Genomic DNA, 25,085 nt, shown 5'->3' with positions numbered 1-25,085 from the left:
AGCTATTCAAGCTCATAGTCATTCTGTTTGCTGTGTTGTTTTCAATTGCCAAATATTATCTATCTTTCTTAGTTATTATTAACTAGTGCTATTATGTTGGACATTTGTTAGTTCCAGGTTCCTATCTAATGATGTTATGAACAGTAGCTCTTCACACACTAATCACACTAATCATGTCTTAAATATGCTACACATATTTAAAGCAATATGTGTTATATGTGTGTTGTGTATCATCCTAAAGGTCTTGTTGCAGCATCCGGAAATATTTTGTGCTCATTCTCCTCGTTTACATCTGGGCTCCGCCCAGCACTTGTCCTTAAGGTGGCCTCTCTTTGTAAGCTGCTTTGTCTTCATGTTTAATTGTGCAATACTTCAATAAAATTAATAATAATTAATGGAGCAGGTCTGATTATATAGGCTGGTTTGATATATTGCCGATATTAGCTGATTGCAGATTGATACTGCATTGCTGTTTCTTGGCTACAAAGCAAGAAGAAATGTCATGAGGGTATGAATCAGTATTGCTGTATATAGTTTTTTCACCAGAGAGCACTGGTGAGTCTATATTTACCTTATACTTATCAATAATGTTTGTGTATGTTATGAGTTCATATATTTATTTGATTATTTATTTTATAGTTATTTGTTGAGCAAAAATACCAAACATACGCTTCCAGTATTGAAGGATTGGCTCTGTTCTTGCTCAACAGCTGCAGCACTTTAAACATCGTCTGAATTATTGTGAAAAAACAAACAATTTGAAGAAGTAACTTTGGGGTTTATTTCAATAGATAGATAGATAGATAGATTCTTAGAGTGATTTGTAAATAAAAAAAATTGCACTACAGGGTTTTTCCTGCATAGAGAATTGGGAGGCGGTCCCTCCGTCAAATTTCGTGCCGCCTCCGCCTCCCGACAAAATTCTAGTACTTGTTTTCTCGGTACTCGGTGGATTTGACGTTTGTAACTGCAATTGCGGCTGTATGCCACTACGGCAATATAGTGGCGCGGTATCATCCGTCCATCAGGCAGAGCCATCCATCCATCCATCCATTTTCTACCGCTTATCCTCTAGTAGGGTCGCGGGGGGGCTGGAGCCTATCCCAGCATCCTTTCGGGCGAGAGGCAGGGTACACCCTGGACAGGTCGCCAGTCCATCGCAGGAGCACACAGAGACAAACAACCATTCACTCTCACATTCATACCTATGGTCAATTTGGAGTAACCAAGTTAGCTATCCCCATTTGCATTGTCTTTGGACTGTGGGAGGATGCCGGTACCCGGAGAGAACCACACACAAGCACGGGGAGAACATGCACACTCCACACAGAAAGACGCAGCGTCCGAGCCGGGACTCGAACCCGGAACCTTCTTGCTGTGAGGCGACCGCGCTAACCACTGCACCACCGTGTCGCCGCAGAAGCCATCCGAAATTATGAATTATTATATGAACGCGCTGGATTTTCTGCCTGTGGGAGGCGGCGACCTGATTTTGCGGCTCTTCAAACAGGGAAATAGGGTTGCCACCCGTCCCCTATAATACGGGATCTTCCTGTATTTGAAAATAAAATGTTGGTCCTGTATTTTTTACATTTTTTTATGCCTGTTTTATTTTTACCTTTTTCACATAAAAGTTGGCAAGGGTTGCCACAGATGCATATTATCTCTTTTACATCCAAGTACACCCATCTTCTTGAAAAGTTTCCCTAAATTAACGTTACATCCCATTGTGTATATTTTTTTGCAGAAATGTCTGAAATCACAGATTATTTTAAAAAGAGAGTTCATGAGGAGGAGAATCGCAAGGAAGGAGGTGAAACATTGCAGACAAAAAAGTTAATTCATGTTACTGCCCGCCTAATTTTCGGCCAGGAAAAAGTCCTGCACTAGTTGAAACATGAAATTGTGTTGCTTTTTTATTTGAACCTAAGAATGTCTAGCTGTATATTTGAGAATAGCTATTTAAAAAGATGTTGCATTGATAGTACTGCCTCCCATTGGTCAATTGGTCAGTGCATCTGTACAGCAGGGACCAGGGTAAATGAAGCCAAGTTCATTCCAGTGTGAGACTGGGTGGGTGTTTTTCTTTTGTTGGTTTTTTTATTACTCATTTATGGTGTGTTGAGGTTGGGGGTGAAAGCTCCGCCAGGCGTGTTTGCACATCTGCCTAGTCGATTCCATCGTCTGCCCTGAGTGCTGATGCTTGCTGACAGCTTGACTGAAGGACTGAAGGTGTGTGTGTGTGTGTGTGTGTGTGTGTGTGTGTGTGTGTGTGTGTGTGATGTGCGCGCACGCACATAAACTACAGCTCCATATCTTGTGTAACAGTGGCTGTATTTGTGGCTTTGTCTTGTATGAAAAGAACGTGTATTTGTGGCTGTGTGAATGTTACACTGGATGCTGTGTGTGGTCAGTCTCATGGCCTAGGGCCCAGAATCATCCAGTTTCCCAGACTTGAAAGAAGGAGCAGCGTTTTATCAACAGCAGACACGAGTGGTTCTGGGGTCAGATTAGAGGGAATATGGGCAGCTTCTCATCAGACATGTGTGTAGGGTCCAAAATAGCAGCCACTCATTTGCCTTCAGCTGAAAAACATTTGATTATTTTCATACACATAATGAAATAGGGTTACATTTGTTTAATTTTTTTTTAAAAATTGCTACAATCCAGTGTAGCAAATGTGTTTGTATCAGAGTATTTTATGGCTCAGTGCGCACATATGGAACACAGACTCTGAGGATGTGTAGTTATTGGATTGTGTACTATAGTTACAAGACTTAAATAAGATGTGAGGTCGTTTGGCAGCTTTAACAATACAGCTGGATATACTGTAATACCTGTTACTTCCTGCCATGAGGGAAGTCCATCCAGCCCTGTGGAACCAAGAGCAGTGATGAGTATGACATTTGTCAGGAGTGATAAAGTGTGAAGACCTGTGATAAACAGGGTTTAATGCCGATGATCTCTGTAGTCAAGAGCAGACACTTAATTGGACTGAGCAATAGGTTTATAGAGAGGTGTAGTGTTATTATAAGTACTGGAGTGCACCTATAATGTGCGTGCATACATGAATGTGCACCGTTAAGTTTCTAAGGTTATGTACCCACTGTTCCTACAGTGACATGTTCACATATATCAATCAACTATGATCAAATGATCAGATGTTAGACTGACTTTATGAACACTTTGATCATGCTGAGAATATAAGGCAGCATCAGACAAACATCCAGCTCAGTAGCATTAGATAATACCATGGATGTAGCAGGTTGTATTAGCCTAGCATTAAGCAGCAGGTGAATCAACTTAAGTAGTTTGTGTTTTGAATGAATCATTTACTGACTTGTGTCGGGCAAATGAAGCTGCATTGGTAATATCCATTCAGAAGAGAAGCTGCAGTGCAGGAAGAGGTCAAGCTAAGCTAACAGGCTAGGCTATGAAAACATAGCTAAGCTAGCTTTCATTTCCAGCAGCACAAGCTGTCCAAGTGTAAAAGACTGACTGTCATGTTTCTGTGTAGAAGCATCACAGATAAAGAAACTGTCAGAAGAGTGAATGATGAATGAAAGGATGATTTCTGTCTTTTCATCTTTACTAATTAACCATTTAATTCACCAAGCAGCTCAGAGGCTATCTGTAGCTACCCGCATCTTTTAAGGTGGAATGTTTTCTTGTGTTACTCAATGCATGATTGAGGTTTGTAAATCAATTAATACACCTTAAATGTCAATATGACAACTTTGACCGTTTCATTTTTTTTATTAGCTCTCTACATGACACAAGCTTCAGTAATGATTGAATCTTCACGCTCTTGAAACTTTATAAATTTCAACTGGATTATTTAATTTCAAGACCTGGAGAAAAGAAGTGGCAGAGCTTCGTTCCAGTGCGGTCTGGCAGCACTGTCTGTGGTTTATAATTAAGTAAAGAAAGACATTCTGCTGTCAAACCAGATTCCTAACTATCTGTATGACTAAAGAGTGATGTAGGTACCATCTAAAGTTTTAATAGCAGGATAGACAGACAGTAGAGAACACCATGTACGCTACTGGTTATATCTGCATTTAAAAATAATTCATGATTAGAAGTGATAAAGAATCAAAGGCAGAGTGAAGATGAATTAAGGCTGGGGCCCAGGGCAGATTAAGTTTTAGCATCTGCTTAAAAATGGACATTAAAGTAGTGATTAGAAAGAATGGTGTTATTTATGTATAATGTAAATAGTGATGAATAGAACAGACCTCCTGTCTCACCAGGTTATTGTTAGAAAGTGGGCTTGACTCAGCCTCATCAGCCACAACAGTGTTGTCCTTTTAAGATAGGCGCAGAAACAGTGGAAACCAAGTGGGAATGTGTCGCTAACTTTGCACCATTTCAGTTCATGTTTGACTAGTTTTACAATATTTGGTGCTATGTAAGGACTGCTAGAGCCACAGCAGTCTCACAAACAGGTTGCTAATCACTCGGTGGCGGAGCTAGTAACGCTACCATAATGTTATCATAACAGAAATTTTCATTTCATTCAGTCATTCAAAACATGAACTTATTTATATTTCCATCCAAAACAAAGTGGAGACTCATTTAGAGGCATATTCCAATTTTCCATGACATGGTCTTATTACTGTATTGCAGTTTAGTAGTCAATTATATTGTTAATAATAATGAAGTCAAGAGTCTGACTGAATTATTCATACATGCTAACCCTACTATAAAAAAACCCCACATGAAACATAAAATACATTAATAGAATTATATATTATAAAAATAAATCTGAAACATAAAATACAACAATATGATAATATTATATTGTACTAAACATGTTTTGTGTTGTGACATAATTTTGTTTTTAAAGGTAAGGATCTTGAAACTTGTAACATACTGTAACACTGAATTGCAGCTCTTATATCTGAGCTGTCCATATATTTGTTCTTCAGTCATATCTTGAAAACATGTCGAGAGTCTTGTCCACAGCTGTCACCCAAGATCTCATCAGCTGTGGCGCTTTTTCTTCTGCTCTCCCAGAATCTATTTCTTAGCTTCTTGCACTGTAGTTGATAATCACCACACACACACACACACACACACACACACACACACACATGTCAAGCTTAGAGGGAGAACAGGGACTTTTGTGCAGGTGATTTTAGCATCTCTTATTCACCCCCCACAAACTGATACACATACACACCCCTCCCCCTCACGGTGATTGTTTGATGTTCCACTCAGGGTGTCTTTGTGTCTTTAATCAGCCTTGGACACCTGATGAAAGACAGTTGGTTGATGGCACGGCGTACACACACACACACACACACACACACACACACACACACACACACCCTATAACAATGAGTCATCTAGTGCTAGCACCAGACCGGCCATGGTTTCACTTTTCCTTCTGGCTTTGTTTGAGTAAAGAATATGGATAAAATAATATATCACGTATATGTCATTTTGTAGCAACGTATTGTTAGCATGTAGAAAATGTTCTGGGAAATCAATAGAGAAGCTGCCCATGGATAAAATAACAAACGTGTCGAGTAATACAAAGTTCTGCTGACAGTTTACCTGTGTAAAAGTCTCCTGCAGTATATCTCAGTCTGTAAAGGTTTTTAAATCTGTGTGATGATGGTTGGTCTCTCCTTCCAAAAAAAATAAAAAGTGATACCAGAGCTGCGCGTTTTTTTGACACCCAACACATAATCAAATAGGAGCCTATCACCTCTGTCATTTCTTCTAACATTGATGACGCATTCGTGGTCCGTTTCTGCCTCTCTGTGCCAATTAAATGGGCTGTTCTAATTCTGTTTGACAACGGCTGGGCGTGCGGCGAAGAGCAGATTAAAGACATGAGAGGTTGCTCCTACAAGCTGTTTGTTTCTAATCGCTTCTCCCACTGATCAATTCACTTCAGAGGAAACTCAATACACAGGCCACAATGTGCATGACGGACAGAGCCACAGCCATATTACAGACTTGTTGCTATTTTCATTTTGAATGTTTTTTTCAGGTCCTATAGGCATGGCCTCTCATTAGAACAGACTTGACCTGTTCCTCGCTGCTCAGCGCTCATAACTCCAAATAATGCCAACACTGATTTGTAATTAGCCAGATCAAAGCCAGGGACCGTAGATCACTGACACTGTCACATTTCAGTGTTTCCACCAGATATGTTCCGGTATCCAAATACAAAGTGTAAATAATTTAGGTAAATGTGCTTACGGAATGAAGTCCCTGCTTTTATTGTGGAGAACATGAGGGAAGTCTAACAATACAGCTTTGCTTTATATCACATTAATGTCGTCGATATGGCATTAAAATAATCAGATTGAAATGTACAGAATATTATCTTCAATTAAAAACATTTGGTATCACTTTACCTTTGTAATGTCCAAATATATTTTCCTAATAATTTGATACTAATTATAGGGAAAATATACATTTCCTTTAAAGAATCTCTACATTTAAACCTTAATGAATGTTAATTCAATAATGATTTATTATTTGAAACTTTATTCTGTCTGGAGATAAATCTCACATTTTTCAGCTGTGCACTGACTAAAAGACGAGTTTACTGGAGACTAAAGATTATTTGAATTGGTTTTATTAAATTTATTGATTTAAGTGTAGCAGTTGAACTCTGCCATTTCCCTATTCTTTTTTACCAAAGTGCCTGTAGGAGCCATGAAGGATTTTCAGAGAGGAATGGATTTTGTGGTTTATATTTTGATATTGTTATTCATTAGTCTTTGTGATATCAGTTATCAATGTCATTTATTTTTGTGTGATCACTGATTATGGAGAGTCGGGTCACATGGATATGGGTGGTGACATGGATATTTGTATAGTTGTTATAAGCACCTGTTCACCTGTGTGTCAGAAGTGGAGAGGGGGTGAGTAGCTCACTGTATTTTTTGTTGACTGCCACTTTCTTTTGGTCGCTGTAGCTATTTTGACCATAATTTTGTGCACAATATAATAAGTTGATCTTTTTGTTAATAAAGTTATTTTCTATCATGAATTTTGGACTGGCAGCGAATCTTGTTGGTAGCATGTCAGACAAATCAAACCATCCCCAACCTCAGCCTCTCTGCTACTTTTAATTTGTTTCCTGAAGTCGGAAGTCACTACAGTACCTGTATCCTCCTGGTTAAACCAAACATCACCCTCTGGGGATGAAAAATTAAGCTGTTACTGAAGTACCAAAACCTGCAGTTCTTCTGATGACCACTAGAGTGCGGCTCCAACAGTGAGTCAGTCCCCATAAACTCCCATGTTAAAATGTCCAACTTTATTGCAGAAATAAAGATATTTACGTCCTGGTACAAAAACAGTTTTGGTCTCTAGAGCTATCTCCTCCTTCATGACAACTGTTAATATAACTCAGCTGTTTACATTTCATTAAGGCCTAAAATTATGCATAATTGAGAGCGTGGCCTCTTTGAGTGACAGGTGGGTGAGTTCATGCCAAAGTCTCGGCTCCACCCACACCCCACCTCTTTGCCCATTTCTGGATTAGCTGGGAGTTCGAGTTGGAGTCAGACACTGCCAAGATGATGACGGTGGAGCAGCTCACTGAGCTTCAAAACCGCTCTTCAGTAACCTGTGGGTGACGTCATGGAGTCTACGAACATCTTTATTTACAGTCTGTGGGTAAAATTAAACGTAGTAGGGATTTATCACCTCCAAAAGGGAGTTTGTTGGTGACTCACCTCAGTTTCTCATCCACTTTGATTAGTTTCACCCTTTGATTTTGTTCCTTGGACGACAGTCAGCAATGTGAGCCATAAGTTCACATTAGTATAACAAACTCCCTGTAATCTTTGAGATGATCCAGGCTATTGATTTATGAAATTACTCTAAATGTCCTTTTTTCCATCCAGAAGGATCTGACACTGACATGACGTAGGCCTATCTGTTTTCCTTCTGCTATGTCAGTCTTATTTAGCGTGATGGGAACCACTGAGTATCTTTGCTGTTTCTACTGCTCCTTGACAAAAATTATATTAAATAGGATGTATTGTGCAGCAGCAGAGCCAAATGAAATATAACCATTTATTTCTGTCGTGCTCTTCCTCCCAGACTTACCGAGGATGAGAGTTGTGCAAATTTGAAATAGTTATTTTGTTGAATGGGAGTTCAAAGGGCCGGAAGAGACGAGATGTTAATGACCTGCAGCCTGTTTACCTGTAGGCTGGAATCAGGTGAGACACTGCGCAAATGTTAAATGAATGATAAGGAAATGTTTTGTGGTGAAGCAGTCAGATCATAGGCTCCAAACAGCAAAATGACATTGTGGTTACCCAGCAGCTGCAGCAGGTGGTGAGCTGAGGAGGAGATAGGCTCAGTGTTTGTCTGACAGACGAGCTCTGCTCTTCAAAGCAGAGGAGAGACTCAAATGCCAACTAGATAACAAGGGAAATGGTGTCTCACTCCTCTCTGAGCCAGTGGTGGTAGTTTAAAATTTAGTTGTCATTTAATAAACTCTGATGATGTAACAGTCATTGCAAATCATTAGTTTTCAACGCCGGGACAATGACAGTCTACAGAAAGGGAGTGAGTGGGCGACTGAACCACTGCTGCTGTTGATACAAGTGCAAATTAGGCAGAGCACCTTTTTGTTTGTCCACGTCTCCATAACAACACCTTTTGTTCTTGGCGCTTTTGAAACCTGCTTGCTATGATAAAAAGGCAACTTGAAAATTCAGACTGAGCCACACAATAAACAGTGTGAAGCTAAACTTCATGGTGATTTAGCTCAAGAAAGATCTGACATCCACACCTAAACCTTGAATCCATCCATGTTTCGACAGCGTAATTACTCTGAACTGTGTGTGCCATTGACTCATTGATATCTGCAGATTATTCTGTGTGTTTGTCCAGATTGTAATAGTTTCTGTATTTGGGTGCAGGTGGTCTAGGGCGAGTGGAGCTGGTCAGTGGATGTGAAAATTGTCATAATGTATAAACAGAGTGAATCATAATGAAGAGACGAATATGTGTGAGTAATGATAATGTCACATGTGTTACAACTCGCATCTGTTTACATTCCCTGTATCTGTATACTGACAGGCGGCCCCGGGTGGGTCAGTGTTCAGCTTCTTTTAAAAGGGGCTGATCAATATTAGGCTGAACAATTTATTGAAATATTATCAAAATCGCAAGTGCAATAACCAACAGCTGCGGTTTTTACGTCTCCACGCTGGTGACAGTCAGAGCAGGAGCCATATTGTTTTCAGGTTGTCTGTCTGTCATTCTCGTGGACGTGATATCTCAGTAACACCTTGAGGGCACTTCCACAAATTTGGCACAAACATTCACTTGGACTCAAGGATGAACTGATTAGATTTTGGTGGTCAAAGGTCAAGGTCAGTGTGACCTCACAAAGCACTTTTTATCCATTACTCAAGACTTCACAGCATTATGACAACATTTCACATGAATGGTTCATATCTTATATGACTCTGGATAAACAGGATGTAACCTGAAACTAGTCTGAGTGGAGGAGGCAGACGACCATGAGGAGGTGATTCTAGTTTTAATAAAGGTCAAATGTGTCACATCATCAACCTTAAATGAGGTGTTGTGGTGCTACAGAGAGCCCCGGCCTACAAATCATATTCTCCGAGTAAAGGAACATGTTTGTTTGGTTTATTGACCAACAAGAATCACATCATCATCATTTTTATATTTTTCTAGTGAAATTAAATGGAAAAACAACCATTCCACCTGAAATCATGAGTCATATCACAATATCTGCCAAAATAATTGCAGAATGATTTTTTTGCATATCATTCAGCCTGAATCCAATAAGGCTCCAGTACATAAAATGTCTGGTCATTGCTACTTCCCTCCCTGCCCCCCATAAAATGAAGGGCAGGATAAATGCTGTTTGCAAATTCCCATGTTTAGATTTTATCAACATAGCCACTTAACAACATAAATTTAGTACAAATTAAACCAAGACCAAACCACAAGAAACTGTTGGCTGCTGTTAGATATTTAATGTAATGTAGCATGTGTATGCTCAGAGAGGAATTGTTGTAGAGCTCTATATTGTTTTGATATTTTAGTGTTGTAGTTATGAGTCTGTCTGTTCAGATGATTTAGCATCAGCAGCTTTCATTTCCTGCCTGTTTGTTCTAACCAAGCAGCAGCTGACGGTAGAAATACATCAGGTCATGTTTTAACCATAGAGGAAGACCAAGCTGTGAACGGGAGCAGTTTAGGTGACATGAGCTGTCTGCTGTTTATCCTCATACCTGAATGTAATGAATTTTTTTTGCATCTCACTCCATTCTCTTAGACACACAAATGAACTTTGAAATTATGTTGAGTTTATTTCCAAGTAAAATATTGATTAAAATATTTGTCAATGACACAGTGAAGCCCTGTAGCCGTTGTACAGAACTAATTCCTGAATTCAATTCATTTATACTTATTTGATGTAAAAAAAACTTTGTGGCTGATATAATATAATAATAATAATGTTACAGATTTCCCCACTGTGGGACTAATAAAGGACTATCTTTATCATTGATATGATCCTGTAGCACTCAGCAGATGTACAGTTTTAATGGTATTGTTTATTGGCTCTCTTTGGATGGAGCAGTGACCTGTTAGAAAAGTACTGCTGGGTTCAGCTGACCCCCCCCAGGATGAGACTTGCTCAGTAAAACTCCATGGAAACCTCTGGATGACCATGTTGCCGTTGCTGGGATCATTTCCACAAAACAGAATGGAAATACTCCGACGCAGATTTCAGATTTTTTTAATTTTATTTCATTTAACTTAACACTCGTCTGTGATATTGTGTCTGAGAACATGTACTACACAATATGCGTCACTGTTAAACAGCCTAATAAGTGCCTACGTAAACACCCAAGCAGCCACCGGCCATGCACACCACCCCTTAGCCCTATCCACCCCCATCACCACCAGGGCTACTAATTGGATGTGGCAGGGAATTGCGGCGCACTTGCCTTGCAGCGACTTGTACCCTATAACCATACACAAATCGATCTGACATGTGGTATTAGATTAAATTACCAAGCAGAGCAGTGACAGGGAAAAGGATTTGTTCAACCCCCACCTCTCCATCTCACACGCACCCTCCCAGACAAGCTGGAGAACAGAAGGATGTTCAGTCAAGTAACGGAGGATGCTGCTCCATCCTAGCTATCCATAAGGGTGTCAGGCCAGCCTGAAGCGAGCCACCTCTCCCTGTGTCCACCTCCTGACCACTGCTCTGATGGAGGTCAGTATAAGACATGATAGTCAAATATATGACGCTGAGCTTCAGCACATTCAATCTGAAATGAAATAATAGATACTACATTAAAGTGCCAAGTCTCAGCTCTAATTTTTGGGAGATAGAGGATTTTTTAAAACACATTGCCCAAAGTTTAGGGATTCAAAAGTAATCAAACAGAGACACATATTTAATATTTAGAGGAAAATACTGCACAGTCAGTTGGTGTGTTTCCATTATCCCGCTTAAAAAAAAACAGTAATGGAAACACATGACTTTCGAAAAAACTCTCAAATGTCACAATTTATATGCTCGCATTAGGTAGACTACTCCACAAAGCAATATTTCACTGAAGTGGAATGGAAAGAATTTTTTCACATTCAAGTCGTGGCTCCTGTTGTCAGGCCTCAGGGAGAGAATTGATGATGTGGCAAGAGGAGAAAACCCAACTTTATTCACATAACATCACTCAATGGAAACACAGAACATTCACTACTGTGTTTTGTCGACTTTTCTAAAAAAAAAAAAAAATTGCTTCTATGGAAACGCAGCTAATGACAATCTGAAGTCTTCAACCCAGAGACATCAGAAGTCCATCCTCCCTTCACTGCAGCGTCCTCCAGTTCCTGTTGTTGCAGGGTCTCTGTCTGTAGTCTGGTCTTAAGCAGGTGTACTGCTGCTCAGACTGAGATCATGTGACTCGGCCACCTCTTTGTCAGATTGGGCTGTGTGTTTGGGGTGTTGTCTTGCAGAGTGATGAAATGTGGTCCAGTGTGTTTAGATGACCGCTCCTGTTGACCCCTGTGTTCATCCTGCTGCTTCATCAGGAGTGAAACCATTAGTAAACACCAGTGCATCAGTTCCACTGGAGCCATACATGCTCCAACAGAACGGAACTACCACCATGTTTGACAGAGGAGGTGGAAGCTTTCTTTTCTCTTCCTATCACTTAGACAGGGGTTGATTTTGTCTCACCAGTCCATAGACCTTTGTTCCAGAATTCTACCTGTTTCTCTCTGTGTGTTTTTATGAACTGCAGTCTGGACTCTCTGGGTCTGAGTCTTATCAGGGGTTTATATCTTGTAGTGAATCCTCTAAAGTTCTGGTTTTGAAGTCTTCTCTTGATCGTTGAAAAGGAAACATGTCCACTTACACCCTGGAGAGTGTTCCTGACAGTTCCCGCAGTGCAATCATAAAGAGCTTTCTTTTCACCATGCTAATGATTTTCATCCACAGGACCTGTGCTCCTTACTCCACCAGCCCGTTTGACATTTTGTAGTTTTCATGAATAACCAAACATGTAACTGTACAAATACTTCTGGCCTGGCCTGGACCTTTCTTTGTCACAGACACAAACAAACAGACACACATGAATCAGATTTCACTAAATATAACAAATGGCTTTCACTGAAAATAAAATGAACAGTGATAGACTATTATAGCTCGCTACATGTAGACACAGTGCAGTGTAAATTTCAGTTTGTAAAATTTGCCCTTGCAACCTGGATTACATTCATGAGTCATTTGTAGTTTATGGCAGGTCACTGTTCTTGAGTATTATATACAGCAGACAAGGTGAGGCTCCAAATGATGTGAGAGTAGTAAACAGGAGGTGCATTAATAGTTCACATTAGAAGTTCAGCAGCTCTGAGAGGTTCTCAGAAGTATTTCTATGAGAGCGTTTTATTAGCAATGTGTTGATTAAAAGAACATGTCAACCAGTGCAACAGTGGAGCTCAGGCACAGAGGAATAAGATGTATGTGGCTTTGGACACATAATCCTTGTCAGTAAGATACAGTCAATGTTGGTTTAGGTCTGCACATGGGATTTATTGACAGTAAGAAAAATACACAAATTCAGCAGACTTCACCTTTGATATTATTAAAACACACCAGCTGTTATGGATCAATGTACATTCTCCACAATAAAGTTAATTCAGATGAAAATAGAAAGATTTTCAGAACTTTACAAACCATTGCATTATCTGTGACAAAAAGAAGAAAGAAAGCAGAGAGCATTATGTTGATCGACTTTATTAGTGTGTGTTGATCCACTTTTGTGGGGAGAAGACAATGTTAAATCAGAGTGGAACAGAAAGTGAAATGGATGTCTTTTATCACAATGGAGTTTTATTAGAGGGATCAAAGGAAGACTTGTCTGGGTGTTTGTCCTGGAGGTAAAGGAGAGAACTTTAAAGCAGTGATAGCTGCCATTTGAACATATTAACCTTTCATTTGTTCTCTGTGGCAGTGCAGATAAAAGTGAGGTTGGATTTGCTGAAATAGATGGTAAATTGCATCATTTACATCTGGCCATTTTGGGGCTGCTGTGTTCTTTGTTTGTCTTTTGTGCACAGAGACGAGTTAGCGAGAGCTGCTCGTTGTCTTAGTCAATTTTAACGAGGTTAGTCCTGCTGCTCAGCCCCAAGAGAAAGCTCTACTACTCAACAATTAAAGTCAGCATTTGGAGAAGCAGCAAACAGCAACTTCTCTCAGGGAAGTCAGTGGAGAGAGGATTCATCACGTTTTACAATCAGAATCATTTTACCAAGTGTTTAATTTATAGCAAGAAACAAAAATATATATTTATAAAGAAAGAGAAAGCAAGTACTTTATGTCAAGAAGCATAAATAGAAAATAGAAAAGAACAATAGAACATGAAAGAATATAAAAATAAGGATTAGAGTTATTCATGTGATGTTACTGAAATGAATTATCTGTACAGTTTTGTGCAGTAATTCGCAAAGTATTGACCAGGCGATGTGCAGAGGTTCAGTGTGCAGTATAAAGAAAATATGTGTAAGATAGTGATCAGAAAGGATGGAATAAAAAACAGATGTTACACAGTCTGTAACTTCTGCCTCCAGCGGTCCCTTATTTAAAAACAATCACAAAAAATGGCATTGGGTGACATCATGAAATAGCATTTGATCATGGGAGTTGTTGTCTTCATCACCATTACCGCAAGCTCCTCCCGGTTTGGATTCCTTCAGTATCAGTGGTTCAGGAAATCAAACAGACCTGCTAATTAGAACCGTTAAAATCACTGAATAAAGCAGTTTGACATTTACAGTCAGTGTTTGAGCGACGCTGTACGGAGGACTGAGACTCAGGGAAGAGTTGGAGCTGAGATTGATGCTAAGCTTTGTTTAGATTGCTGAACCAGACCAGGGCTGAGCTATTGCTTTTGCGATAATATTGCGATATGATAAAGTGCGATTGTCTAACTGCAAAGGCTGCGATTACACTCTGGTCATGTGACATGCAAGTGAGAGTAGAGTAGTCAGCTAAAAGAGGGAGCAACAACTTGGCACGCTTCACTTTGACCTGTTGTACAATGACCTCATCCTCGACAGAACCTGGCATTGCGGAAACTTCAGTGTCAGAGGAGCAGTATGTTGGTTATGTGGAAATATTTTGGCTTTAAAAAAAAGACGATGCTGCACAGCGTCAGGTATAACCTGCCTTGCTACCATTGCTACGTCACGGGGCAACACAACTATCCTGTATCAGCACAACCAAGCCATGTACCATAGTTGCATGGCTAAAATGCCGACCACCAGTGTGTCCAGTAAGCCAAATGCCAGCTGACAAGGATCACTGACTTGAAAGCATAATTCCATATGAACGTGATTCAAATCGGCACAGGGAAATTACTCAGGCAATAACAGAGTTCATAGGGAAAGATACAAAGCCTCTCAGCACAGTAACCAAGCCTGGGTTCATGGCTTTAATGAATACAATGGATAAGCGGTACAGCATGCACTCCCACACATATTTTAGCCAGGTTGTCATGCTGGACCTGTATTAAAAAATGTATTATACTCAGAGGTGTTATTGTAATTTTGTATAGTTGGACTTGACAATCATTCCTTTGCTTTATTCAGACTTGGACAAAACTGTAAACTGAATTTGGACCTAAGAGATCTTACCCAGGAAATAGATGTACAGTATAAGAAGAAGAAAGCTTTATATGTGTGGAAGCAGTGCTGCTGCTGGAGAGCTGTAGGCTAGCCCTCACATATAATTAGGTCCATATGAGAGTCTGTGACTGTGCATATATTGGTGGTGTGTATAAAAGGGAGATTGCCTCTATTTGCACTTCAGCACAATGGACTTACATCCTCCTTTGTAAATTTGTTGAAGGCACAATGGCCACATGGTGCAGCTGTATACACACAGCTACAGAGTTGCTCCAATTAGGGATGTTCAGCACCTACACACACCTTTCAGTGGTTCTTCCTCAAAGAGCAAAACAACACTGTCCTGAAAGAATGTGTGTTTTGTCTTTAGTCATTGTTTGTCAAGGTTTAAAACATTTATTATTTTGGTATTATCAATTTATTTAGATGGTTCTCTACTCTATGCTTTCAAAAATGCTGCTCAACTGTTGTTGAGTGGCAGCATCGCTTATACCTGAAAAAAAAACTTGTAAAAAAGGGTTATAACACAATTATATGTTGTAAAAAAATAACAATCTGAAATGTAAAATACATTAGTATAATTATATATAATAAAAAAACATCTTTGACATAAAATACAATAATATTATATATTATAAAAAACACCTGAAACATAAAATACAACAATATAATAAACTCATAAAGTGTATCAAGATGTTACATTTTGGAGTGTAATGTAAATATGTTAAATAAACATAAGACTGTATAGTGTAATATATTTGTCCATATGTTTGTGATCAGATCTGCTGCTCCACAGTTGCGATAACCCTGTGAGATGGACTGGATTATTATTATTATCAATTGCGTATTGTGGATACATGTGATGTTCCAGTGATTTCTCCGTTTCTTGTACACAGTCTTCAGAACATTGCCCACAGTCATGTGTGATGTGAAGCTGAATAGGCCTTTAGCCTCTATATTTTCTCTATTGCCTTTTAAATGTTGTTACAGTCTTCATGGAAGAGCTGTAACATGGCCAGATTCGATTAACCGTCAAGACACACACACACACACACACACACACACACACACACCACACACACACACACACACACACACACACACACACACACACACACACACACACACACACCAAATGGTGAAGCAGAAGCTCTCGGCAAGGAAAGAGTATTCACAAGTCCTTAAAACATCAGAGTACTTTACATATAAAACCTTGAAAGTTACTGATGTACTGGAGTCACCGGGTTGCAAGAACTACTCACCTGAACAGACTGGTTGTCAACTTTTTTATTATTCACCAATTTTCTTGTATTTGTGATGCGTGGTCCAGGCCTGTCTATGTGTCCTGTGCAGATAGTTTCTCCACATGGGGTGAACCTCACTTACTTTAACAAACTTCATATGAATGAATCTGCAGATTAAATGTTAGCAAAATCACCTATAGAATAAACCATCCTATGATCATCATCGCTGTTACCACGTTTGTTTTTATTGGCATGGCAACTCATTCTGTTTAATAGTTATTAGGGAAAGTCCTGTGACTCCGACAGCTGCCTCTGGGTTGCTGATTGGATGATATTTGCTCTTTGATAACATTTTTGTGAATGAAAGTGGCTCATAAACGGAGCGGAGCAGGGTATATAGAAATGTGGCAGCGTCAGTTATGCTTATGATCAGGGCTCTCCAGCTTGTATAGATCATCTGTTTATTAGAGACCAGCCCTAACTCAATCACTTCCTTCCACCAGAACCGTAACACATGACAGCAGAGGAAATTACAGTCATTCGTCTCTGTCTACCCACATCATGTCGTCCATCTGTTTCTGGCTTTTAAACCAGGACGCTTGTACTGTCTTTGTCCTTTCTCTCCTCCTCCTCTGCCTCATTTAGCTGTTTACCTGCACCTAGATCAAACCATACATCTTCAGTAAGCTGACAGTCTCAATCAATCACAGTTAAAAGTGTACAGGTTTACATTCACCGCTGATGATCAGCATAGGAGGTGCCAATGTCTTGATAATGTACGTGCGCTGTGTGACAGACAACCTGTCAGGCATAAAGCAGGTCAACTCCGCATCACAACAGGTGTGTTGTGGGATCTGTGACTTGGACTGCAGTTATCAAGGCAGCCGGGGGTGGAGGTTTAATTGCAGCTCTCTCCTCTCCCACAGAATTGCCACTTTCCGTTTGAGTCTCTCATGAATGTGCTGGGGGCAGGTGTCAGTGATGCACTTGAAACATTTGTCATCTTACAGTTTATTCTCATTATTATTCTTTTGCATCTGGACTAAAGAAATGTGCAGTCCCTGTTAGTTGTAGGTTGTAGACAAACATAAACATTCAATATCTCATTCAGAGCCAATCACCAAAAAATGGGATTGTACTTTGGGGCTCTATAATATCAAATTATAAATAACTGATACTCAGACAGTAACAGTTCCAAAGTGCTACTATAGGTCACGAACTCCACAGGGAACCTTTAATGCAAACCTGTTCTGGTTAAACTATTGTATTATTTTAATTTTAACCTTTAAACAAATGTCTTTACTAATTAGCATGTTTTGTTCTCCCTCTGTGAATAAAGAAACTGTACCTGCCTCCTTCTTCTCTCTCTCAATACTTCTTTTCCTAGTTAATCTTTTTCATTGAGCCATGGTGTCAGTTTCATCTGGAACAGTTATTCAACACACACTCTGGTTGATGTTCCGCTCACCCAGATACATTAACCTGCTCGTAACACCTCTAACAAGTAAATTATACACAGTTATTACCAATGAATCATCCATAATAAAAAAACGTGTGGCACACCTTTCTCCAGTCCAGCATGGACAACATTCACCAAATGTTTATATTAATACAATGTTTTTACCATAAATAATCATAAATACAAAACATACAGTATTTTATTTTACAAAATGTTCTTTACCAAATACACTGAGGAAAAAATAATTATTAATAATAATAAAATAAATAATAAATTAATATTTTTTTTAATACAGTATTTTCTACTCTTCCAACCTGATTTTTCACAGCTCACTCAAATCTCTTCTATATATATATATATATATATATAACCTGAGGTTATCCATAAATATTGAAAAATATTAGTTTAAATAATTTGGTCAAAAGAGAATTTCCTGCTTTGTGTTGCCAAAGAGATTTAACCTCTTAGAACTGATCATGAATTAAGCACACTGCAATACTACCAGTACATAAAGCAGATCCTCTAAATCAGTACTGGTGTTCACTGCTCTGCTTTCTCTTGTGTGCCTCAGACGGAGGTCATCAAGGGGCCATGTGGCAGCGTGGGGATGACCTTCAGGCATGTTCCTGCCACTGAGGGCGACGCAGTCCACGTCAGCATCGAAACAGTCACGCCCAACTCCCCCGCAAACTTGGCAGATCTGCAGAAGGGTGATCGCCTCATCGCCATTGGAGGTCTCACATATCACTGCACACATTAATAATCAGTCATAATGTCATAACCATTTTGTTAATATCACAAGCTATTCTTACAAGCACTGAATTTGGTTATTTTTATTCAGTTGTGCCCTACTGACTGAAAACCTGTTTCCTTTTGTTGTTTGTTGACAGGTGTCAAAGTGACATCCTCAGTTCAAGTGCCCAAACTGCTGAAGCAGGCCGGAGACAGGGTGTTGGTGCTGTATGAGAGACCGGTTCGTCACCAGACTTCCTCTTTGGGAACCTTGGGAACTCTTCAGGAAGGGTTTGGGCAGCTTGAGGAAACAGGTTTTATTCCCCAGCCTGGTGGTTATGAGGAGGACCCAGCCCCCATAACCACCCTGTCTGACATGTCCGACAGCAAAGACATGGACTCTGAGTTTGAAGAGTTGATTGTAGACAAACCTGGCCACACTGGTGGCCCTAACAACAGTACCACAAATACCAGTGACACTAAGGAGGAATTCTTGCTCACAGTAAACCAAAGCCCCAAAAGGACTGTGGCCACCTTGGCCTCTAAGCCCCTCGGTACCATATCACCCATTCTCAACCGCAAGTTAAACCTGGTGGGTCTTCAGTCACCACTCAAGCCTCAGCCCAAAGAGTCACCAAAGCCCTCACCACATAAGACCAGTAGTGATCCAGGGGAGGGCCTGCAGCGCCCAACAATTCCTCCCCCACCTCCTCCCTCTCGCCCCCCAGTGCCACCAAGGCCTCAGATAAGGTTGACATCAGCCTCCTCAGAAACCAGTCTTTTAGAAGGTGTTGACTCTGTCACAACTGCTACTGCTGCTGTTGCTCCTGTTGTGACCAACACCACCAGTGCTTCTGAAAAATCTCCAGAAAAAGCTCCTCTCTCTGGAGCCACAGAGGACAAGGCTGGCACTGAGAAGATCTGTGTCAAACAGGCTGAGGCAAAGCAGTCCACCAGACCAGCAGAGTCCAGTGATGAGCTGCCAGTCCCCCCCACTGTGACCAGCAGCAGCAAGGCTGACCAAGCAAAGGACAAAGCTTCAGAAAGCTCATGCAGCACACGGGACAGTCTGGAGGACCACTCCATCTGGGAGTCTCCAGAAACCATGTTTCGTAACCAGACAGCACGCTGGCCCAAAGCCTCTATGGTGTTTGAGGTAGAGAGCAACCACAAGTACCTTAACGTGGCCTTGTGGTGCAAAGATCCCTTTAAGCTGGGTAGTTTGTTGTGCCTGGGTCATGTCAGCCTCCAGCTGGAACACGTAGCCCTGGAGTGTATGGCCACATCTTCAGCAGAGTACCAGAGCACCTTTAGGCTGGGGCCTCCAGAGCCCAGAGCTAACGTCAGCCGCACCGCATTGCGCAGCCTCAGCTCCCACAAGGGCTTCAACGAGAAACTGTGTTACGGAGACATCACTCTGAACTTCTGTTACTTGGCTGAGGGGGACTTTGAGTATCCAGGGGGGCTGGTGGAAAGGGAGCGAGAGGGGAGTCTTCATGACGAGGATCTAAAGGAGAGGGAGCGGGAGCATGTCCCCTCTGCACCACGTGATGACTTGGCCTACAGCACCATGCAGGTGGAGGTTCGTCACAACTTCCAGGACACCCAGTTCCAGAACCCCACCTGGTGTGAGTACTGCAAGAAGAAAGTTTGGACCAAGGCAGCCTCTCAGTGTATGGTCTGCGCCTACGTCTGCCACAAGAAGTGCCAGGACAAGTGCCTCTCTGAAAACCCCTTCTGTGTGGCAGCGACTGAACGTCGTGGAGCTGACCCTGAAGCCAAATCAACCATAAACCGGGCCACCACTGGCCTGACGCGCCACATCATCAACACCAGCTCCCGCCTGCTTAACCTTCGCCAGGTACCCAAGACTCGGCTAGTTGAACAGGTGGCTGATGTGGTTCCTGGAGCGGTGGAGCCCTCACCCAAGCATACACCCAACACTTCTGACAATGAGAGCAGTGACACTGAGACCTACACCAGTGGTGCCAGCCCCTCCAAACAGCCTGCCAGCAGTGGTGGCAGCAGTAAACTCGTACGCAAGGAAGGTGGTTTGGACGACAGTGTGTTCATTGCTGTGAAGGAGATAGGACGCGACCTGTACCGGGGGCTGCCCACAGACGAGCGCTCCCAGAAGCTGGAGCTGATGCTGGATAAGCTGCAGCAGGAAATCGACCAGGAGCTGGAGCACAACAACGCCCTCCTGCTGGAGGAGAGGGAGGCCACAGATGCCCGGCGCAAGGCCCTCATCAGTACTGCCCTGGCCAAGTCTGGGGAGAGACTGCAGGCCCTTACCTTGCTAATGATTCACTACCGGGCGGGCATCGAGGACCTGGAGTCAGTAGAGAGCACCTCTCCTTCAGAGCAGCAAGGCTTTAAAGGAAAAGGAGAGGGTCTGGAGGAGGAGGCCCTGATAGGAACAGAGGTCTATGACAGTGACATCTGCAGCCCTGTGGAGGTGCAGCTGTTGGATGACATTACTGAGGAGCAGATCTGTGTGGAAGCTCTCCACTGAATAAGACTAGAGACAGAAGGAAGAGGATTGTTTGGACTCATGTCTCCCTGCAGAACTGTGTCCTGTTTAGATAATGGTGGGGATGGTGTTAATAGTGGGGAAGTGTGGTTCACTTCATTCTGAGGAGAAAACAAATGTTGGTTAAAGGAATCTTCTCCTGACAGATTCATGGTGAACGTGTCATTGGTGTTTTGATTGCACAGTGTGATGCCGTTTCCATGCTTTTCCATGTGTTTCTGAGTTTTTAAAGGGAAGCTCGACAACTACATTATCACCTGCCCTCAGTAGTGCTGCACGTTTATCCTCTACTTTTGCTTTTCTGTGGCTTCAACACCTCATTGTAAGCATTGGGTTCAGTTCACCGTCCTGTCTGTAACTGCTTCACCATGAGGACTTTGGAAGATGTGCACTTTTCTTTGGTCGACTGAATCATCGAGGACAATGTTGAATATTTGCTTGTTGTGAACACTACAAAGGAAAAGCAGGTTTAGACCTCCAAGGACCTGAAGCAGTCACACATATCTTTTTTTTTTTTACTGTGATATATTTGGATTTCAGAAGTGACTTTCCCTCCTCACTAAGCTCTTTGGGATTTCAGCAGCTGCATAATTATTAGTGGAACCTCGTATATAATTTGCCTCTTTCCTTTGGTCTATTTGTCTGTGTTAGTGAAGCCAAACATCTTTCAGCATTTCTTTTTTTTAAAGATATATATATTTCCATGTTTTGTTTTGTTTTGCCAAGTAATAACGTTCTGTTAAGAACAGCCCTAACTTAACTAACTAACTAACTAAACTAAGGCACATAACTAATCTTGGGTGAAATGTGAGAAAGGCACATAATTGTGTGTGTCTTCATGAGTTGTTTTCATGAATGAATGTATGTTCAGCCCTTTCTGTGTGACTGTATATACAGTATAACAGTTTGGCACCACCCGTCCCCACCCTCCACTTCCTAGCCTGTTACACTGCGACACCGTACATCTCTTCACTCCAGAGAGACTGTGGAGAATAACTGCCTGTGAAGAGAAAGTATCTCACTCTTCTGTCTCAAAGGAAAAATGAATCCTAAAACTGAAGAATAGCTATAATCTGTTTGGTGATGTCCTTCTCTTTCTTTGTTTTCTGTCTATATCCTGATGGTTGTTTTGCCAAGCAGTGAAGCATCACATATTTCTGGCAGAAATATAATTGAGTGTGATTGTGGATATTCAGTGAGGTTGAGTTTGATAGCTCTCTAAAATTATCAGCAGCGGTCAGCAGTTGTTGGTGTCAGTGCATCAGAATTGGGACATTCAAACAGGCGTACAGGCAGAACTCAGTTAGAGGAGATGTACCAGTGCAGGGACAACATCTGATTGAGAGATAGCTGCCAACCAGCCCTGCGTTCAAAAAACGAGAACAATATCCAGGAAGCCTGGCTGGAGTAACAGAATCTTATCAGAAGCTCCGACTGCAAGGTTTTTCCTGACAATTACAAGGTAAACAGTAGAAATATGTTGTTCTCCACCAAGAATGTACACTGTGCCGGCGGCCCGCCCTGCTGGGTCACACTGATATTAAAGGTTGAGCCAGTTTAAATCTTTTTTTGCTAGAGACCATGTGTTGACCCAGCTGGCCCCTGGACCACGTTTTTCGGCTGTGCTGATGTCGGTCTGAGCACAACCTGGCACCTTTATAAACCATCTCTTAGGGCTGTTGAATGGCATTTTCGGAAAAGTAGGATCAAGCCTTGAACATTGGACAGCAGAATCTAGGCCTGTCCAGCACAGGCAGTAAGCACAGGTGCAAAACTTTTTTCTAACCACAAGTATGAGTGCAACACCATCAAGTTCCTGGAGTTCAGCCTGTGAACACATTGGATGACACATCATGAAAACTCCAACCTTTTTAGCACCGATACCTTTTTTTGTTTCCAACTACATTGTCATGGACCAGTATACTCCAACCCCTTCATGACTGAAAGAAAGAATAAGTTTCATTAAGAAATAAACAAATTAACTCCACACTTGAAAAAAGTCCTCTCATTTTCTCTGTGTTTTTGTTTTTTTGCCCATTTGAACATGGTAGTTGCAGCAGTCGTAGGAACAGCACTCACAGATCAAGTGGGTAGGTGGATGATGATGGACTGGATTTGTGTCTGCTGACCTGTTAAGAGCGTGGGATGGAGTGACGAGGAAAGATGCACCAAGTTACCTGAAACACAGCACATAACGGCTTAAAATGTTCTTTAGTCACATTGTTTCCTCACGGCCTGATGGAGGCTGACGGTGGGAACCACCACCTTGAGGGTTTTCTTGAGATAACTTTAGATTTTCTTGGGAAAAGTACAAAGACCAAACAGAGAATTATCTAATGGGATAAGAGCCTTGATCCCTGGTGACCTCGGGGTGGGTGTGGCCAGCTGAAGAGGAGCTCGTCAGTTTGTTTTGTTTGGTTGAACAACAGGACAAAGTCAAAAAAGAAAAGAGTGTGTGTGACAGCTTAAAAAGAAAAGGGCCAAGGACGTATAATACATTACAAACATGACATTCATACGCTGCATAGCAAGAGCATCCACAGTCGGTGTGCTCGTTGTGTGGACGTGAGGATCCACACAAACCCTCGTGGACTTTACGCCACGTGGACCCCTTTGGACATGTGGACGTGGAAGGCATGAATTGGCTTTTATTGGAGGCAAAGGATCATTCCCTGTTCTTTTCAGTGTAATAGATCTGTTAATCATGTAGATATTAGCTTACTGGCTGCTCTTGTCAATCTCTCTCAGTCACTGAATATTCAGATATTTTGTGCAATATTTTTGTAGGAAATGAAACTGATTATCAGCATTGAATCCCGGTGTCTGTGTTTTCTCTTCTTTTTTCTTGAAACTGTGTGTTGTGTGTGACCATCTGTCTCTGACCTGAGGTTCTGGAGACCAGTGACAACCTCAGAGGAGGAGCTCACGCTGTAAACCCTCCTCTGACCTGACAGGCTCTGCTTTCGCTGCTGCTGCTGTTGTTGTTACTATGTGCTCTTCTCAGAACTCATTATCACATGCTTCTGCTGCCCCTCCCCCAGCCCTAACCTTTAAAACTGCACTTGAAATATGACTTACCCACCACAGCTTTCAGCAGGTCAAGGTGGTATTTGTTTCTTTTTCGTGTATGTGAGGGATATAGAACAGTTTTCAAGAAGGCTCATGTGATGAAGCTTTATTGTACATAACCTGAATAAACAAGCTCAAATGAATTCCCATCTCTCTGCTTCGTGGTTTAATCAGCTCACACACAAGAAGTTTAAAGGCACAATATGTGATGCAAATGTAAACAAGAGTCACTTCACCAGCAAACATCAAAATGGACTTGAACCTTCAGTTACATCCACACATATCATTTAACATGAGACTAACAATGGACCAACACTCAGTCTGAGCCAAAGCTTTATTTACAGGAACAAATACAAGCCTATATTTTAAACTGAAGTCAGCTGATGGGTATTTATACTCAAATTCCTCAAGTATGTACAGTATATGATAACACTGAATGTATAGTTATTTCTATGTACACTAAATTAATGCTGTGTCCAAAAACAAAACAAACCAAAACTGAGAACTAATGAGCACTAAAAAACTTCAACCACTAAAGAAGTCTGTGAGATGCAGTTAAAAGCTTCAGAGGACGTGGGAAAGTACAACCTGAGTTCAAGGTTTTTTCTCAATTGTTTCTTTTTTTAGTATCAGCACAGTTCACATTTAATAAAGCTAGCGCAATTTTTCTTAATGTCATAAAAAGATCAAAACCAACAACATGTTACAGAAAACAGTACTGCATGTAGAACGTCACAGGTTTTGTTGGTGGGGGCGTGAGAGTCGATGAAATGTGAGCCAGGAAGGAAGGTCATGTTGTCTTTAAGCACTCCTAATGTGGGCCTTCATATGGCAGCTCCCTGCACCCTTTCTCAAGTCTGCCATGAGAACCAAGCAGCTA

The 25,085-nt window shown here is 41.3% G+C and overlaps 1 protein-coding gene across 1 annotated transcript in view; it reads left to right on the top strand.

The window, feature by feature from the left end:
* Positions 1-24,360, top strand: part of pdzd8 (PDZ domain containing 8) — a 47,819-nt gene extending 23,459 nt beyond the window's left edge. Inside the window, exons 4-5 of the mRNA XM_022765139.1 lie at positions 18,443-18,605; positions 18,762-24,360. Of these exons, the coding sequence (XP_022620860.1) occupies positions 18,443-18,605; positions 18,762-21,118 (2,520 nt within the window). The 3' untranslated portion in view covers positions 21,119-24,360. The remainder of the gene's footprint in view (positions 1-18,442; positions 18,606-18,761) is intronic.
* The last annotated feature ends 725 nt before the right edge of the window (positions 24,361-25,085 follow it).

This window comes from Seriola dumerili, unplaced genomic scaffold (assembly GCF_002260705.1).
Source record: "Seriola dumerili isolate Sdu_G_001 unplaced genomic scaffold, Sdu_1.0 BDQW01000665.1, whole genome shotgun sequence".
NCBI classification, from domain to species: domain Eukaryota; kingdom Metazoa; phylum Chordata; class Actinopteri; order Carangiformes; family Carangidae; genus Seriola; species Seriola dumerili.
The sequence above is the reverse complement of the archived record's forward strand: the minus strand, read 5'-3'. Positions and strand labels throughout refer to the sequence as shown.